Raw genomic sequence first — 18,798 nt, forward strand, 5'->3', positions numbered from 1 at the left:
AACATAGCCACAGCACCGGACCATGAAGTGCCTCTCAGTCCTAGCGGCCATTGCGGCCCTGACGAGCTTCGCCTCCGCCGCCCACTTCGTCACAACCAATGGCACGCACTTCAAAGACGACAAGACGGGCAACGCCTACAAGCACTTCGGCTGCGACGTCCACCGCGGCCATGCCTCCTCCCACTTCAACGACACCGTCAAGAAGCTGCACAAAGACAAATCCCACAAACTCCACAAACACCCCATAGCCCTCACGCGCTCCGCGCGCGGCAGCAAGCGTCAAGCCACCGGCCAGACTACAGCGCCGATCGCCATCAACGCCTACTTCCACATCATCTCCACCGCCGCGCAAGCCGCCAGCGTCACCCAGGACATGGCGACGCAGCAAATGGCCGTGCTCAACGCGGCCTACAACCCCTACGGCATCTCCTTCACGCTCGCCGGCACCGACTTCACCACCAACGACGCCTGGTCCGTCGCCGGCACGGCCGAAGATCTGAACGCCTTAAAGGCCGCGCTGCGCAACGGCACGTACAAGGATCTGAACATCTACTTCCACACGGACCTCGCCGGCGGGAATCTCGGGACTTGCACTTTGCCCAGCCAAGTCCCCGCCGGCGCTGCGCCGTCGGTGTACGTGAGCGATGGCTGTAACGTCAACGCCGCTACCATGCCTGGCGGGACCATGGGCGGGTATAACCAAGGCAAGACCGCTGTACACGAAACAGGACACTGGATGGGTCTCCTCCACACTTTCGAAGGCTACTCGTGTGAAGGCGACGGGGATATGATCGACGACACGCCGCAGGAATCGCAGCCGACGGATGGGTGTCCGGATAAGCCGCCCAAAGACAGCTGTCCGAGTGCCACGGGCGTGGATCCGATACATAACTATATGGATTACTCGACGGATGCTTGTTATGAAGGGTTTACGCCGTTGCAGGTTGTAAGGATGGAGAATTTGTGGAATCAGTTTCGAGTGGGTCAGTAGAGGGGAGGGGGAAAGGGGTGTGGTATAGTTGGTGTATATGCATTGCGTTGTCATGTTGATAATCTTGTAGTACGCAATATCATTCTCGAACAAAGTACAACAGATGTCTACTCGTCAGAACTTTTCGATAAGTGCCATGCTACGCTAAAAAAAGTTCAACATAATACTACAACCCCCATACCTCCTCCCCAGCGCCTTTCGCCTTACCCTCCCACTCGCTCCAACCCCCTTCTCCTTTTCCTCATGCTTGGATGTCCCCTCACACATCCGACATCCTCCAAGTGTCCAACCACTTCAAATGACTCCACTGCTGGTTCGGCCCGACCATCCCAAAACAGATATCCTTGAAAACCCAGAACAGGCCAATGACCAGCGCATACAACGCCGCGAAGATCCCCCACTGCACGCCCTTTGGCAGCGTCCGCGTGTACCAGTCCAGGATGAAACCGTTGCAGAGGATGGCGAAGTACAGCGCCGGGTAGTAGTGATGCACGTACGTCACGCGCGCCATGACGATGAAGGGCAGGTAGTGCAGGAACCAGCCAATAAACGGGTAGAGGCCTGAGTACTCGAAGTGATCGATCGCGGCCCACGTGAGCTCGTCGTAGCCGCGCTGCCAGCGCACGGCGTACCAGGCGATCATGCCGAGGAAGAAGGCCAGAGAAAAAGTCGAGCCCCAGTACACGGCCGGGTTGCCGAGGAGGAAGTACTTGACGATGTTGTCGTCCCAGCCGCACATGCGGAGGCCGACGTTGAGGAGGGGCCATTGCCAGGGCGCGCTGGCGAGGTCGTCTTGTTTATCTGGGTCCGGGACGAGGGCGTTGTTGGAGGTCATCATGGCGACGTTGAGGTGGACGAAGTCGCGCAGGAAGGGGGATTTGTAGGAGCCCGGGTCGCTGGCGGGGACTACATCTGAATTAGCAATGGACGTGAATGAGGGAGAGCGTGGGAAGCATACGTCTCTCGTTCCAGTGCGACTCGACGTTCCACTGCGTGTACGGATCGCGAGGCTTATTCTCCTTCACACAAGTAGTCTCGATCTGCTTGAATCCCCACTGCGGCAGGTTGACATTGCCAGCACGGAGGTAGCAGCCAAGGTCGGTGTGTCTCAAGCGGAAGGCAGTGGTCAGTGTCCGGACTTTAGAGTAGTCGTTCGAGGCGGCATCGTTAACCACCTCGACCTGCCAGTGGTCTTTGGTATCGCCGACAGATGTGTTGCCGTAGCAAGACACTTCGTAGTCAGCCTTCGTGACCGGAGCAGCGACTTGGTGCGAGTGCAGATTACGGCCAGTCTGAGCGTGGATCATACGGATGACATCGCCGTTTCCAACAAACTGCAGAGGCGCCTCAGCGTCAAACTCTGGCTGATGCCTGTTCGGGTAGAAGAACCAGTCGTTGTTGGCGTCTTTGTGGTGGTAGCAGGTAATCTGCTGCTGTTGCGAGCCTTCGGGGTAAGTCTGGACGTGGGAGTGGAGCAATCCGCCGCCGTAGCCCATGTTCTTGAGCGTTGCGCGGGAACCGAGAGCGATTTCAAGAGGGCTATCCTTGCCGACTTCCGTCCCTCGAAGGTTGGCTTGGAAGAGAGAAGACATCTGAGCATCTCCGGGACCGCTGTTCTCCAGAATCAAAAAGTGGATCCAGAAGGAAAACATGTAGACAGCCAGAGGGATGAGGATAAGGCCGACGACGCGGAAGCCGACATGCGCTGCAAGTTCGACCTGCCTTCAATTAGCACTGCGCATTGATACCCATCAATTGCAGACTCACCTTCGGCATCTTCAAATCCCCAAACTTCCTCCACAAATCCTCCACCGTATACAACCCCACCATCGCCATCCCAAACATCCCCACCCACTTGACACTGCACACACACCCAATGCTCACCCCACTCAGCATCAACCACAGCCCCCACTCGGGCGAGAACGGATCATGCCTCTGATTATGGAACTTGGCCCACGTGAACACCGTCGTGAACGTGAAGAACAACAACATACTATCCAGCAGGATGAACCGTGAGATCGTCGTGTACGAGTTCTCAAACAGCACCATGGCCGTCACCAACCACACGGTCGGGCGCTTGAAATGCAGCTCCTTCGCCGTCAAATACGCCAGCGGGACGCACATGGCTCCAAAAGCCGAATTGAACAGGCGCATGTACGTGTAGTTCAGCTCCTCCGGGTACGTCTCCCCGGACTTGAACTCAAAGGAGCCGTTGTAGTTCGCCAGCCACCCGCTCAGACCGACGAGCATTTTCCCCAGCGGAGGGTGGACGTCGAAGTAGAATTCGCGCTTGAGGTAGTGGGAGCCGAATTTGCCGAAGTGGGCTTCGTCCCAGGTGACGATGGGGGAGAGGCCGATCTTCCACATGCGCGTGAAGAGGGCGAGGGCGGTGAAGATGAGGGGGGCGATGAGGAATTCGTAGTTGTCGAGGGTGCTGAGGAGGGAGTTGGTCTGCGTTCGTCCTCGAGGTTAGCTCGTGTCTCTTACTGCTGGTCGCGCTGCCATTGATGCTCATGCAAATCTCTGGGTATACTGACCTTCTGCTTCGTCTTCTCGTCCATCTTGTCCTCGGCGCCCTTGGGGATGTAATCGCCATTGGCCTGCCCGGCCGTCCTCTTCCTCGCATCCCCCGGCGACTCCACGCCCGTCGCAGCAGCGTTCTGCGCCGCCATAGTCGCTACTCCGTCTCTTCCTTAACAGAACCTCGTAGTAGTCGCAGCCTCGTCCCCAAGAAAGGCGTGGGACGTAAGGTATACGCCCGTTCAAGGAGCGTCAAGAAAGTCAAAGTCGTCGTGGTGATGGAATTACACCAAACTCGTTGAGAGAAGAAAGAAGAAACCCTCGTGACGAGAGGCCTGGGTGTCGTGGTAGAATAAGGAGCCCTCGGAGCAAGCACGAAAACCGTCGTCGACAGGTTCGCGCGTCCCCAAAGCTATTTCCAGGACGTGCCTGCAAGGGAAAGGGCGCTATACCCCTTTCGAGTGCATTAGGGACAGCTGTCTTTCGAATTGCCAGCACTTTCACATGCTTGTTGATCTCAGCCTTGTGTAAACCAAAATATCGATTGACTGTTGATGTCGGCGGTGAATATGTATACGGCTATCCACCCTTCTCGTCATATACAAGCCACCTTCAAATCTATATCGTGACCAACGAAACCTCCATGCATACACACGCTCGAAAATACTCGACAGCACACCCCCTACCTCCTCTCTCCATCCCTCTCCTCCTCATCATCATCTTCCCCATCCCCCTGGCCCACCTGCTGATACCGCCCACTCCCACTCCCACCCCCATTCTCCCCCTTCGTACTCTTCACCATCTTGCTAATCCACCCTCCCACACCCTCACCATCCTCTTTACTCCCGAGAATGGCCTTGCCGTCCTGTATCTCAACATCAGGAGGCTGGAGCGCCATATCAGGAACTGGCTCGCCAGACTCGCTGCCCAAGCGGAAGGAGCCGATGGGCGAGCGGTTGCCGCTGAACAGGGACTCGGCTTCGGCGAGCGTTTCGGGGGTCGGGGCGACGGTGGTGGCGTCGCCGAAGATGGAGTTCATGTCTTCCAGGCGCACGTTGGCGGTTTCGGGGTAGATGAAGTAGACTGTAGATCGTTAGTTGGGCTCGAAATGTTGGTGAGGGAGAAGGCAGTGTGACGTACCAACGACGAACGAAACCGCGCAAAAGAACGCATGCACCAGGTACAGCCGCCACTGGATCAGCTCCTGCAGAATCGGCGTCATCTCGCCCACCAGCCAGTTGAACGCCCAGTTCGAAGCAGTCGACAAACTCGCGCCCTTCGCACGGATGCTCAGCGGTAGGATCTCCGGCGGGTACAACCAAGGAATCGGACCCCATGAATAACCAAAAGCGGCATTATAGATCATGACGAAGATGACGACCATGTTCGCCGTAATTCCAATGTCGATATAGATGAAGTAGGAGATAGCGGAGAGCGAGATGATCATGGCAATCGCACCCGAGAGCAAGATGAACCGGCGTCCCAGCTTGTCGACGACATACCACGGCGGTACAGTTGAAAGCAAGTAGGTGATGCCGTTGATGCCAGTCATGAGGATGGCGTCACGTCCGATCCAGCCGGCTTGCTCGAAGACGAGAGGCGCGTAGTAGGAGATAACGTTGATGCCGTTGAGTTGGGCAAGAGCTTGGGCGGACATGGCGATGAAGACGCGCTTGTAGTAGCGCTTGAACATGTCTTTGTACGAGCGCTCGCCTTCTTGACGTTGCAGCAGCACGTTCATCTTGATCTCGCGATACTCGTCGCGTGCTTTGGGGCTATGGATGTCGCCTTTGCCGTAGAGGTTGGCGATGACGACGATGCCCTCTTCGTCGTGGTCATTGTCGAGGAGCCATCTGATACCAAATTAGCTTGAAAGTAGACGGTTTGCTAAGCCTTGTGCAAACTCACCTCGGCGACTCGACAATCAACAGACTGCCCACGGCCAACAGGCCTCCCATAGCGACCTGCATCAGCAAAGGTAACCGCCAAGCCCAGTCGCTCTCGATGTAGCTGCAGAAGTAGTCCATCCACACGCTGCACATGTATCCAAAGATATTTCCAGAGAATTCAATACAAGCCAACTTGCCTCGATTGTGCGGTGGGCTGATCTCGCTCTGGTATACCGGCACGATCGTGCTGAGCGCGCCGACTCCCAGACCGGCAATGATTCTTCCCAGCATCATCATTGGCATGCCAGTAGCGAACGTCTGGCATGCACCTCCAATGATGAAGACAGACGCGCCGTATAAGATGGTCTTCCGTCTTCCGATCAAGTCTCCAATGCGTCCAACCGAGATCGAAGCAATCAAGGCACCAATCTCAAGGATTGCAACCATAGTCCCAATCTCCGCAGCACTCGGATGGTTGAAGTAGTCCTTGAAGTACGGCCCAGTGATGATGCCAGACATGACACCCTGGTCATATCCAAACAGAAACACCCCTAACGACACAAAGATCGAGAGGAAGTATATCAGCTTCTTCCCATGCAACCCGTGCATCCGGGCATGTCCATCGTTAGGCATGAGGATGGCCGCGAGAGCCTTCTCGCCCCAATTGAGACGAACGGCCGGGGGTTCAGGGACGGGTATATCTTCCTTCCTCTTCGGCGCGCCAGGGCGGTGAGGCTGGCCCTTCTCTTCCGATGTACTGTGGTGTTTCTCGTCCGCGTACCGCACCCGCTTCTGCGAACTCCTGTGCCTCCTCCCACTGCCGGATTGGGTAGCCTCGAAACTACTACTCCTTACCCGTGGAGCGAGCGGGTCCTCAGCGTCGGCAAGCTGATCAACAAGATCCCCTGTATCGCTCCAGAGCGAGAACTCCGACCCCTCGTCGTCGTCAACGTCGTCGTAGTCCGACTCCTGCGAGTGCCGTAGGCGCTGGCGGTCGTCACCTTCGTCGTCCTTCTCGTCGTAGCTCTCCCGACGCTGCTGCTGGCGTCTCAGGGAGGACTGGAGGGTGTGTAGCGGGATCTGGGCAGGCCGACGTGTGCTGCTGCCGCCGCTGGTGTAGAAAGGAATGTTGGCGAGTGGGGCGGATGTGAAGGGAGCAGCAGTCCTGCCCTCCACATGCGGTTCTGCTGGAGAGAGAAAATTTCTTGGGTTCCTGGCTCGGGTGAGGTGCTCGATTTGGCTTCGAGGAATGGGTTCCAATGCGGGCGATGCAAGCTTGCGTGTAGTGGGTCGAGCCCGACGCCGGGGTCGGCAGGGGTGGGGACTACTGTAGGCGATTCAAGACCGAGTGAGAATGTTATAGTAGTGGTGTGGGATCTCCTTGTGTCTGGACTGGTCCGATGGTGCTGATTATGCTCCTTGCTAGCGTTGCCTGAAGATCAAGATTGAGAGAGTCGGTCTGACCCGGGCGATAACACCGGCGAAGGACGAATGGGCGGTGGTCCGAGGTTGAGCCGCAGTTGGACTACACTTCCTGACTTCTCCCATCTCAAATTGAAGATGAGAGTACAGTCGCTCATATATCATCACAACGATCTGGACCATCTGTCACTGATCAGGCGAAGGATTGTATGGTCAATATGGTCATGAAGTCGGGTCACCGCCGCCAGGAGATCGAAGCATCCGACCGCATGACCTCCCTGGGACCCAGCCTAGCGAGTACATGTAGATGGTACCTCTACAGCCTTGTGGCCTCTGCTGCGCCACGTAAACGGTAGGTCAAAAGCGAGGAACCTGAAGCTGTCCTTCGATATCTCAACCTCGTGAAGAAACACAGTTACCCCTCGCTATCTCTATCCTTCCTATCTGAATACACGATGGCAACCGGCTATCCGTACGAAAGCATGCCTCTGGATCCACACAGGATGGAGATCCGACTACTTCAGCTCGAGGTACCCCGAGACGAAACGACACCTCCGCCTTTGCGGTTCGAGCTCATCCGTGTATCACTGAAAGGGTTGCTTCCCCCACGATACTGCGCAATCTCCTATGCCTGGGGGGATGCCACCGAGCTACGCATCATTCACATTGACGGCTATCCCGTCAGAGTGCCGAAGAACACGTACGAGGCGCTGCAGGGGGTCTACCTGCGAAAAGCGACACACCAGTACTACATCACCAGTCAACGCGAGGCTTTCACAGACTTGTGGATCGACGCCGTTTGCATAGACCAGTCGAGCATCTCGGAGCAGAGTCAACAGGTTTCGATTATGCATCACGTTTACCGCAAGGCCAGCAAGGTGCTTGTCTGGCTCGGCGACGCAGCCGGTCGAGAGGTAGAGACTTTCCAGCTCATCGAAGAGTTGTGGAGAAGCGTGGATCCAGATCGCGTATCTGAGGTATCGTCTCGTCCGATGGAGCCTCTCAAGTCTCCATCTGATGCGGACTTGCCGAGCACGACCTATGAACAAAAGCCCTTGACGTCCAAGCAAGTATCCCTGCTAGAAACACTGTACAACTGTCGATGGTTCACCCGCCTCTGGATTGTGCAAGAAGTCGGCGCGGCCGACAGAGAAGACTGCCTAAGCTACTACGGCACCGCTTTTATGTATACGCACAAAATCGCGCGGGTGGCCCGTCTGCTCCAAAGAGTTTACGAAGCGAGCAACGACACCAGGTATGAAGCGAGCAGACGTATCTGCCCGCGAGGTATGGCTTGCGCAAGTCTTCTAAGTAGTGTCACTCATCACAAGTACGACCAATGCTCTAGCGGTCTCACTGCACCTCAAGTCCCCACCATCAGCAGTTTTAGCAAACGACATCTCCACAACTTATTGAGGATTAGTAGTAATTACGATTGCGGTGAGCCGTTGGACAGAGTCTTCGCCTTGTTCGGCCTTCTTCCAACGGACGTTCGCCAGACCCTCAATACTTACGCCACCATTGAGCCAGACTACAGCAAGACTGCTGCAGCAGTGTACCGTGCTGTAACCCGAGCTGCCATGATCTATACGAAAAGTATCGTTCTCCTGGGTCAGGCTGGTCACTTCGAAAGGCGGGGCCAATCTTCTCTCGTCGGATCTCTGCCCTCATGGGTGCCCGACTACAGTGTACCACCACCACCCGGACGATCTCGCGACAGTGATGTTGCCCGAAGCCGGTTCGATATGTGCCATTGCTGCTCCGACCCAAACGTGCTTGGAATCTACGCCGCGACGACTGATGAGGTTGCACATGTCGAACCCGTAATCCGCATTGACACTGATCAAAGCTGGCTCGACATTAGGATGCAGCTTACAACAGTCGTACTGTCGGTGTATGGAGTTTTGGAAACAGACTGGGCGAAAGCAGCGGATCGCAGGACCATAGCACTTATCTGCCGACAGCTTCGTTTCAACATCGAATCTTCGTGGTATCTCTGTACGGAAGGAATGTCGAAGTTCGTGGATTTTCTAGTCGATACCTACAACACGAGGCTCGTCCAACGGACGATTGGTGAGCCTGATTCCGAAGAGAGGGCGTTCTTGATGACACTCTTGGACTCTAATGGCTTGAAGTTTTATACAACACGGGCTGGAAAAGTTCGCTTAGGCTCGCCGCAGATTGAAGTAGGCGACAAGATCTGCCGTCTCATTGATAACTTGTCCTGGATGACTTCTATCATCATTCTCAGGTCGTGCGAGCACAACCAATGGCTATTGATAAGCCACACCGGGTTTACTGATATGGACGTAAATCTGAGCCCTGCTATAGTTCTACATGATGGGGTCGCAGTTCTAACTCTTGATCAGGAGGAGGACCGATTTGAGGGCCGGGAGTCCATGAAAGCATTGAAGCGAAGGTGTTTCCACATAATTTAAGCAAACCTCAACAACACCTGCCGACCCACCGGCTTCATCGAATCCTTCCGCTATCAAACCAATGCTCCGCCGTCGCCGCCTTCTCCCCACTTCCGCTTCGCTTGCGACGGCGCCACAACATGTTTCGTAGAAAGACGTCTTCAAAAGCTCGTCATGTCTTGAGTTACACACTACTCCGGCTGCAGACGATAACCCTACTTCGGTCACAGAGGCCATCATATGAGACTGGAGAAAGTTCGAGAGCTCTCTGTGTGCGAATGGTTGCTCTGTTCTTTTATTTCCATGGGAATCTTGTTTAAAACGAGACAGGCGGCCCCGTCAAGAAACTCTGGAGGACACGCTGCACTATTCGAATTTGGGCGGAGGGCCTACGAGGGCGGCGATGACGAGGAAGAGCGTATGGATCTCAGCTCATCCCCGGATACCCATCCCCCACCCCCCTCCACTCCGCCGCAGTCATCGGCTCCTGCATCTCCCCCTCCAGCATCTCCCCACCCTCCTCCCCTCCCAACCCCATCCTCTCCAACTCCCTCTCAAAAAACCCCATTTCCTCCCCTCCCAACCCCCTGCCCATCCCCATCTCCTCCCGATACCACTGCACATTCCACCAATGCGTCAGCGCCCGCAGAGTCTGCTCCATCGGCACTGCGTCCTCGGCCGCTCCGTCCACGTCTCCATACCCACCGCCGCCCATCCCGCCTCCGCCGCCGGAGAGCCAGTCATCGCGGAGCTCGGCGGGCACGGAGAGCCAGACGGCGGTGATAATTTTCATGTTGCCTTGACGCCATTTGCGGCCGCAGAAGGGGACTTGGGATTTGAAGACTTTGAGGGTGTAGTATCTCAGTAAGTGGATAGGTACTTTGAGCGATTTCTTCAAGTGGTTGGAGCTCTTGTAGTTGATCAGCATGAGCGCTCGTTGGGTTTTGCGGCGGGTGAGTTTTTGCAGGATGCGGATGAAGTTGATGTGGCTGAAGATGTTGCGGTAGGAGTAATCTTCGATCGGGGCAGAGGGGAGGGGTGTGGTGGGATAGCCGAGCTCGTCGACTTCGGGAGGGTATGCGGCGTTCCAGGGTGGTGAGGAGGAGGGTGAGAGTGGATTCTCATCGACCGTGTCGCGCTTGAATTTGATGGGAGGCGGGACTGCGTCGTCTTCCGAGTCGTCTGCTGTGCCATTCGGATGTTCCTCAGACTGGCTGTGCGACGCATGCTGACTGCCTTCTTTACAGAAAGTGAAGAAGTTCAGCTCTTCCCTCTCCAACCGGTAATGGCACGCCCGCCCAACATCCTGCGTCTGCCAGAGCTTCAGCATCAGAGGGACGTAGTTAGAATCCATCATCAGCTGGCTCATGAACTCGTACTGCAAGATGTGGTTGACCTTGAACCACTTCAGTAGCAACAGCAGGATCGCGGATAAAGCCTTCGCGCCAATCTCCTGGCTTCGAAGATGATCCAGCTCTTCCGCTGTGCTTTCCAAGTTGCCGTCTGCTGCGCCGGCACCGTTCTCCACGGGTCTCGCCGAGCCAGTGATCATGCCAGGGTCATTGTTGAATTGGATGCCGGCTTGCAGTCCGAGACCGTTCTGCCCGTTGTTCTTTGTGACAATGTCGGTCACGTTCTGAAGAACCGACTTCAACAGAACAATAACAACGCTTTGCAGATGCTGCAGAGAGTGCCTGTAGAAGTTCTCGACCTCATCTAACCTCCTCTGCTCGTCAGACTTCGGCGCCAACGGCTTCCCTTGTTCTGCCGTCCGGTCTATAGTCGTCGCTGGCTTCTCAACAACCTCAAAGTCGTCTTCCACTTCCTCGTTATCCAGCTCAAGATCTTCCAGCCCTTCCAGCCCATCAATCCCAAGCTCCTTCAGCTCCTCCAGCACTTTCAAACTCTTGCCCAACCACCCATCCTCTTTCTTCTCCTTCCGTTGTTCCTCATTCTTCCAACCCCGCTCCTGTTTCATATACTCCACTCTCACCTGCCAAAGCTGCTTCATAGCCCTCGTCGCTCGCATTCGCTTCGAAAAGAGCTCTGCCGCCTCCATGATGCTGGCCGGTATATCCGAGCCTTCCCACTTGCGGCCGACCAGCGCATCTTGGAGCTCCGTATTGCCTTTGCCGCCGAGGTCATTACTACTCCCGTCCAGTGGCGGGTATAGGAATGGAAACATTTGGTTAGTCTGGTAGTTCTGCTTCTTGCCCGCCTTTCCAGGTCCAGCGGGCGAGGGTGGCGGCGAAGGAGCAGGCGTGGCGATATGCACCGGTTGATGCATGATCGATTCCGGCGCGGTATTGGCGAGCGAGGTATCGATGGGAGTAGTATAGCTGGATCTCCGATTCTTCAACGGAGGAAGGATGCTGTTGTTCTCAGGCTCCAACGGGAAGAGCGCAGGCGGCGGCTGGTAAGCAGGATACTTCGAGTTGATCTCCTGCCGGAACAGATGGTAGTCCAGCGGTGAGGCAGTGATGATAGGCTTACCTCTCGCATCCACACCATCATCAGCTTCAGCCTCTCGCAGTGTCGACTTGACGTGCTCGACGTCCTTGATACCTCCAATCGTGGCCAAGATAGTCTTCCACGACAACAGCAGCATCTTCGTGAGCGGAATCGGAAGACTCTCCTCCCACCTCAGCATCGATATAACCTTCGTAAGATAATTCAGCAAATTCGGCTCCAACGCAGCAATATCGCTCCTCAACTGCCTCGCATTCTCGCCCTCCGTAGCTCTCGCGACCTCGACGAAGAGGTACATGAGCGTCAAGCAACACCACAACTCCACACTCCCCTCCGCCCTCCTCATCGGCGCTTCATTCCTCGCATTCGCCTCATACGTCTTGAAGTCCGTCGTGAAGTCCCTCTCGGCCACCGTCTGCAAAACCTCATAAACCACTCTTAACCCCCCACTAGCATGCAGCGTGTCAACCCCCGCCACGATCCACTGGATCTGCTTCCCGGACTCCTTATACTCCCCCAGCCTTGAGCCCGGCCACTCCCCACCCGGAAACAACTCCTCCAACACCTCCTCCTCGTCCACCCCAGCCGTCTCATCCCACACCCCAAGCGCCACATACACCAAACACTGCAACGCCCTCACCGCCTCCTCCAATTTCTCCGTCCGCCCCAAAACCTCAAGTCTCCTCCCCACAAACCCCCTCCTCTCCTCCTCCGTAACCCCAGTCCAACCCTTCTGCTCCCCCCACTCCTCCCCAAAAACCTCCCCACACCCCCTCAACCGCCCCAACTCCACAGCCCCATACCCAAACCACTCCTCCACCTCCACCGGCAGCGCCTGCGCGTCCCGATACTCGAAACCATAACACCTGCCCTCCGCCACGACCTCGGGCTTGCCCTTCTCCGGGCCCAAACCCTCCGCTGTAGGGAACGTAGATCTAATCCTCCGCAAATCCGCCAGCGTCAAAGAGTCCGGAGCTTCCTGCAGTACATCCCCTCCATTTCCGTCGGTAGGCGGGGCGGGAGGCGGGGGTTGTTGCGGCGGCGGAGGGGCGGAGGATTCGCGTTTCAAGCCCGGACGCTGCTGGGTGCGCGTGGGGGAGGCGGTGTCGCGGGTGAGGAGGGCGGAGGCTTTGACGGTGTCTTTGGGTGGGTTGCCGTCGGCGGTGGTGGTGTCGGGGACGGGGCGAATGGTGGGAGAGGCTTCGCCGGCGCGGGGGAGGGAGGGGTCTTCTACTGTTGAGAGGGTTAGATTCAGTTAGTGATGTAGAGAACGCTAGGTGGGCTTGCCTTCGTCCATGCTGTCTCTACCAGCAGTGGATTTGTCATGGGTGAGTGGAAGTGTAAAGGGCCATTGGTGGGTGATTGAAGTGAGGTCGAGATGCGGAGGAGCTTCGGGGGTTCAACTACACCTCCACCAAAAGGCTTTGCCAAGCATACCACAAAACCACCTCGAGACCTCGACAACAGCAGTACAGACATCTACTTCTCTGGCTCTTACAAGCACCAACAAAGACACGAGAACACACAAGCAAGTATCAGGTTTTCAAATCATAATTTCTCATCAACCACCTATCCTACAACCATGCGCAAGCCATCATCTAGATGCAGCTGCTAATCGGTATGAGGTCCTTCAATCCATCCCATCCATCATGCAATCCATCATAATCCTAAAAAAAAACACCCAACGAGCCGTCTGTGCAACGCAAGTAATCAACAACAAAAACAAGAAAGAAAGTAATCAAGCCGCCCAAGAAACGCATTCAATGCCCATCCATCATGTCAAGAAGTCTTTTCAGAGCCTGTCGCTGTAACCAAGCCACGATGCAAGAATGTCCAATCGTCTCCACGGTTCGTTAGCCCAAATCAGCATTCGAGCGTTTCGATCCGCGTTCCGAGTCTTCATTTCGCCTCGTCGTTCGTTCGCGCCGGCCAGTGTGTGTCGTTCGAGTCGTGAGGGTGGTGTCGCAGAAACAAGGTGTGCATGCTGTGTTGAAACGTGAGGCGGCCGGGCAGGGTGGTCGCTCGGTCGTATCATGTGCAAAATTCAAGAAGGGAAGAAGGTCGTGTCGTGTCGTGCCGGTTCGAGAAAGGGACAAAAGCAAGTGCAGTCTTTCACGAAAGGAAAGGTTGATGCTGATTCGTGTCTGGCTGTGTGTAGCCCGTCGCTCAGCAATGCCGTGCCACCAGAAGAGTATGCGCCGCGATGCACTACTGGTACAGGATCATCTGCCCAGCTGGCGGCCGGTGCAAGAAGTCCAGAGACAGAGACGCCGTGGCAATGAATGCTTGCATGCAAGTCAAGGTTCGCAAGTTGACGATAGAAGCCTCGCCGGGCTGAGAACGTTTCATGCTTCTTCTCACGTATCGTAGCAAGTCGTCGGCCGTTCAATGTGCTTTTGGTCGTAGCTCAGTGAGAGCTTGGTGCTGTGCAACGCTAGAAGTGACAAGTGACGCAATCTAGAAGTGATTGTAGCTGGGCGCCTGGCGGAAGGTCGGGTTGCCGAGCGCATGGTTCTGGTAGGGCTGCCCGCCGTTGAGGAAGTTGTAGTCTTGGCCGCGCTGTGGAGTCGGGGCGATGATGTCGTTCGGGCCGCCGTAGGTCGAAGACGCGCTGGAGAAGTTGGCGTTGGCCCAGGCCGGCGGGGCGCCGATCATGCCCATGCGGTTGGCACGGCCGCCGCCGGAGTGCGGGGCGTGGGTGGAGTGCTGGCTGTGGGAGGAGTAGGGGCCGGCGGTGCTCATCATGGAGTGGTTGCTCGGCATCGAGTGCGAGGTGTCGGTCGCCGGTGGGTTGATGCTGGGCGGGAGGAGGCCGGCAGACGTAGCCTCCCAGTCGGTGATCTTGGACTGGAGACGACGGCCGTGCGGGGTGTGACGAAGGGAGGGGAGGATGGGGCGAATGTTGTCAACCAAGACAAGCTTCAACTCTTCGTCGGCAGAGTCGAGAGCAGTCTGCACGACGTAGTTGGCGTAATTGTCGCGCAGCAGCTTCTCGAGCTCGAACGGTGGAAGGATCTCCTGGATGAGCATACGCTTGGTGTCGCGCGAGGCGCAGCGAATGCACTTCTCGATGACGTTGGAGCTGAACTTCTGCTTGGAGAGATGAACGACCTTGCCTTGGAAGCTGTGGCAGAGTGGCTCGGTGAAGCACGGCTCGGTCAGATCGAGTATGTATTGCACGACGTAGTTGCCGAACGGGTCTTGCACAAGAGCAAACGCCTCGCCGATGATGGCATCGACAAGAGCGCCCTTCTGCAGACCGGTAGCGTGGTCGACGCAACGCTGGAGAACACAGCAGCCGTGACGGTGAGTGCCGACGATGACACAAGCACCAGCGACGGCGTCGAAGATGAACTGAGCGTCTTCTGGCGTGAGGTGGTTGAGGCACTTCTGGATTACATGGTTGCCGTTGAGATCCTGTATGAGCTGCACAACATCGGACTCCAGAGCATCGATGATCAACTGGGTCTGCTCTGGAGTAGTGATGTATTCAATCATCCTCTGCAGAGCGCGAGTGCCATGCTGGTTAAGCGCGATCCTGGTCATTTCTGGTGTGGCGATGGAGATGAGGGCGGTGCGTTGGTCTTCGGAAGCGTGCTCGAGCAGACGCTGGCAGAGGTAGTTGCCGAATGGGTCCATCATGAGCTCGCAGAAGTGCTCTTTGACTTCGTCGAAGATGATCTGCGTGTCCTGCGTGTTGCGCTCCTCAAGCTTCTTCTGCAGGAAGCGGCAACCGTGCTGGTCTTTGCACAGTGCGTAAATCTGACCACGGAGCTCGGCGACGTTGGCATTGCTGTAGAAGTCGTCGGCCATGGCCTTGCGGTTCTGCATGTTCGCGCGGTTGTTCTCGGAGAAACGACCGGCGCCTGGGCCAGACTGCATTGCTTGCGAGAACTGCTGGTACCCTCCGTAACCTGGCTGCTGGAAGGCTGGGCCTTGGCCGGACCACTGGCCTTGACCACCGTAGCCATTGCCGATGTTCATGCCGTTGAAGCCGTTGTTGAGCATCTGCATGCCGTAGCCGGGGTAGTAGGCTTGCTGAGCGTACGGCGACATGGTTGGAGAAGTGAAGGGCTGTTGGTTCTGGTCATGCATCGCTGCGAAGGCCGCGGCGGTGCCTTGAAGGCCGGAGTGAGGGGTCGAGTAGAAGTCGAGGCTGCCGTTCTGGTTGGTGAGCTCTTGGCTGTGACGAACGAGTGAAGAGTCTGAAGTGACGCCGTTGCGAGCCGACTGCTCAGGAGATGCAACTTCGGAGACGTTCTTGCTCTGAGTGGATGGAGAAGTGAGCGAGACACCACCAGTGTGAGCGTCGCCGTTGATGGACTTCAGAGTGGGAATGTCGTTGGTTGAGTAAGAAGACTGAGCCTTCAAGATGCCGTTGGCCATGTTGCGAGGCGGTGTAGCCATGAGTGCTGGACGCTTGGTCTCGGCGGTGAATTTGACTTCCATTGAGCGGCGATTGGTCGCAGCGGACTTGCTGTCGTTGGCCGATGCGAGGATGCTGTTGAGTGGAGCAATGTTGCCACCACTGCTCAAAGCACTGGGTGGAAGTGAAATGCGGTGACGGGTAGCCGTTCCGCGCTCGGATACCTGCTTGTCGGTCTTTGACAGCGCCAAGTCGAGCGCTGCAGATGGCCCAGAAACCAGATCACCGTTATCGTCACGGCGGATGAGCTTCGGGAACCCGTCTGCAGTGTGGTGCAGCTGCAGGTAGGTCTTCGCGTCTGGTGGAGTGGTCTTGTGCGAAGACTTGTTTGCAAGTGAAGCCGGCTGGTCGTCGTCGTCGAAGAGGAAGCTCGTGGTGTTGAGGGGCCCGAAGCCAGAGCTGAAGTCTGTGGTGTTTCGCTTGCGGTCGTAGGTGGTAACTGGCATGGAATTGCGGTTCGGACTGGAGGTAGATGATGATGTTAGCAAGGGTGCTTGAGGGTTCTTAAGTAGTGTTCGAGGCTATTGTGGTAGATGACAATAGATGTGTGATGTGATGTGGCTGAGGTTGGTATTGTGAGAAGTTTCTATTGTTGAAGAAAGCAGTGAAGGATATATATCGAGGGTGGTCCAAGCTTCGAGCTCATGTGACATGTGTTGGGGATCGAAGATGGAAGCTTAAAAAGCTCTTCGACAATGAAGTGATGAGTGATGAGCATATGACTTACTTGGCAGCTGCACGATGAATTCCAGCGTCGTATCCGCCGAAGATGAAGTCGTCGTCCTCTTCGTCGTCAGAGTGGCGGCGAGAGCCAGGAACCGACTGCGGCATGTTCGAGGCGTGAGAGGTATACGGACGTGCCAGACCAGCAATCGGTGAAGTGAGCTGGGTGCTTGAGCGATTCGGTCGGTTGGTGAGACCAACCGGTGAAGTGAGGCTGTTCATTGAGTATCGGTTTGGTCGAGCTGCTGATGCTATCGCAAAGTCAGACTCGAGCTGGTCGATGGGATGTGAACCACTTACTCGCAAAAGCGTCTTGATACTCCGGTGGAGTCGTGGGCTCGCTCTGAGCTATCATCTGGCTGACCGCGCGCTCGTGACGTAGGCCTTGCTCGACTTCGCGGCGAGTCTGGTCGTCAACTTGCTCGAGTTCGGCGTTGATGCGACGCTGCTGCTCAAGGAGAGCTTCGACTTGACGAATCTTGCGCTCCGACTGCTTCTGGTCAGTAGGTGGTACTCGAAGTGAAAAGCATCGAAGGCGAAGGCAATGGTTGTGGTGTTGAACAAGAGCAAGAAGCTTGGCTGCCTGGTGCCAGGTGGCCACCGAGTCACCACTATAGCGACTAGCAAGCTGGCCAGGCCGCAAGCCAGGCCGCAGCCATATCCGGACCTTGCAACGCCATTCAGCCGGAGTGAGAAAGGGCTTGCTTACCGGATCGAATCTCCTGTATACTCCAGAAGGCTTTGCGCCCTGCATTAGCCAGTGTTGCTGGGGTTCGGACAAATGATGACGGTGCTTGTTAGTTCCTGCTCTTCCTTCGCGATCGCAAGGCACCATGCTGTCCCTGGAGCTCGGGCGACCATCACCCACAGCGCCAGCGCAACTCTTGACACGCTTGTGACCAACCCTTCTGCCCGGCACAACACCTCTTACCTGCCCTCCATGCCAATCACCCACCAGACCCGGCGATGGCTCGCTCCCCATGATGAGATCTGCGACCTTACCCATCGCATGACTGTGCACAATCCTCGCTACAGCCTCCGCAACATCTCCCACCGCCTCTTGTCCGTTGTCGGGCAAAGAGAAGCGATCACTCACCATCTGTGTATCCCCCGCCGCCTGTAATCTCTGCTGCCCGATCGGCGACAGCGTGGGCAACCCATTCGTCGTGAACCTCCTCGTCATGTTCCCCCTCCCCTCAGCAGTGTTGCTCGCCATAACTCCGGCACTCAAACGATTCGGGTTGCGAGGAGGAGAGAGCGGGTTCGGGGAGAAATTGGAGAACTGCGGCTCGTCGGGACGGTATTGGAATGCCATGATGGCGCGCGAAGTCGCCGCCGGAAAGGACTGTGTTGGGTGTGTGTGCGAGAGGTAAAAATGGGGAGGGTGAAGGTGGGCACCTCTTGAAGCGTGGGAATGAGGTACGGTCTAGTCAAGCCAATCGGGCGGAGTGAAATCGGGCCTGGGTCGTTCTTTCCTTCCTCCTTCTCGAGCAAGCAAACGTCTCGCCCGCAGACTCGATCGCGGCGGTCGATCAGTAGGAAGCTCAACGACGCAGCTCTGGAGATTCGAGAACTTTTTAAAGTGCTCTCGACCTCGCCTCGACGGCACGCAATTCAATGTTGACCCTTAAAGACGCACCGATTGCACAGAAATGCAGGGGACGCCTCTGCGCCTGCTACGATTGGCCCACAGGCTTTACCATCAAAGCCACGCCTATAGCTAGCTGCATCGTGACCCTCGAAAAGAGCTCTCGGGTCCTTGTCCTGCTCCTCCACTCCGGGTAATGATCAATTGTTCTCAAAGTATGAATTCAGGCAACCCGATAACCATGGCGTGTCTGGACATGCACAACGGTTTGCTGCGTTTTGTGATTGCATTGTGTAGATATGCGCGACCGCTACTTCTATATCAACCTCCTCAACATACACCGCGCTTATGAC

The 18,798-nt window shown here is 56.3% G+C and overlaps 6 protein-coding genes across 6 annotated transcripts; 2 read left to right on the forward strand and 4 right to left on the reverse strand.

Annotated features, from left to right (window-relative positions):
- Positions 1-22: 22 nt before the first annotated feature.
- Positions 23-991, forward strand: LTR77_002716 (uncharacterized protein; the record flags this gene model as incomplete). Its single annotated transcript, XM_064799975.1, has 1 exon — positions 23-991. The coding sequence occupies one exon, from the start codon at positions 23-25 to the stop codon at positions 989-991; it is 969 nt and encodes a 322-aa protein (XP_064661314.1).
- A 259-nt stretch (positions 992-1,250) lies between these two features.
- On the reverse strand, positions 1,251-3,663 carry PMT2 (Protein O-mannosyltransferase 2; the record flags this gene model as incomplete). The annotated part of the gene is made up of 4 exons (XM_064799976.1): positions 1,251-1,897; positions 1,950-2,709; positions 2,759-3,442; positions 3,529-3,663. 4 exons carry the CDS (start codon positions 3,661-3,663, stop codon positions 1,251-1,253), a joined length of 2,226 nt encoding a protein of 741 aa, XP_064661315.1.
- A 530-nt stretch (positions 3,664-4,193) lies between these two features.
- Positions 4,194-6,948, reverse strand: HGT3 (Ribulose bisphosphate carboxylase large chain; the record flags this gene model as incomplete). The annotated part of the gene is made up of 4 exons (XM_064799977.1): positions 4,194-4,594; positions 4,652-5,364; positions 5,420-6,587; positions 6,879-6,948. 4 exons carry the CDS (start codon positions 6,946-6,948, stop codon positions 4,194-4,196), a joined length of 2,352 nt encoding a protein of 783 aa, XP_064661316.1.
- Positions 6,949-7,277: 329 nt separating this feature from the next.
- LTR77_002719 (uncharacterized protein) lies at positions 7,278-9,260 on the forward strand (the record flags this gene model as incomplete). Its single annotated transcript, XM_064799978.1, has 2 exons — positions 7,278-8,077; positions 8,138-9,260. The coding sequence occupies 2 exons, from the start codon at positions 7,278-7,280 to the stop codon at positions 9,258-9,260; spliced, it is 1,923 nt and encodes a 640-aa protein (XP_064661317.1).
- A 406-nt stretch (positions 9,261-9,666) lies between these two features.
- On the reverse strand, positions 9,667-13,005 carry FAR11 (Factor arrest protein 11; the record flags this gene model as incomplete). Its single annotated transcript, XM_064799979.1, has 2 exons — positions 9,667-12,941; positions 12,996-13,005. 2 exons carry the CDS (start codon positions 13,003-13,005, stop codon positions 9,667-9,669), a joined length of 3,285 nt encoding a protein of 1,094 aa, XP_064661318.1.
- Positions 13,006-14,165: 1,160 nt separating this feature from the next.
- On the reverse strand, positions 14,166-18,172 carry LTR77_002721 (uncharacterized protein; the record flags this gene model as incomplete). Its single annotated transcript, XM_064799980.1, has 4 exons — positions 14,166-16,596; positions 16,862-17,108; positions 17,158-17,347; positions 17,789-18,172. The coding sequence occupies 4 exons, from the start codon at positions 18,170-18,172 to the stop codon at positions 14,166-14,168; spliced, it is 3,252 nt and encodes a 1,083-aa protein (XP_064661319.1).
- Positions 18,173-18,798: the final 626 nt, after the last annotated feature.

This window comes from Saxophila tyrrhenica, assembly GCF_035928015.1.
Source record: "Saxophila tyrrhenica strain CCFEE 5935 chromosome Unknown scaffold_4, whole genome shotgun sequence".
NCBI lineage: Eukaryota > Fungi > Ascomycota > Dothideomycetes > Mycosphaerellales > Extremaceae > Saxophila > Saxophila tyrrhenica.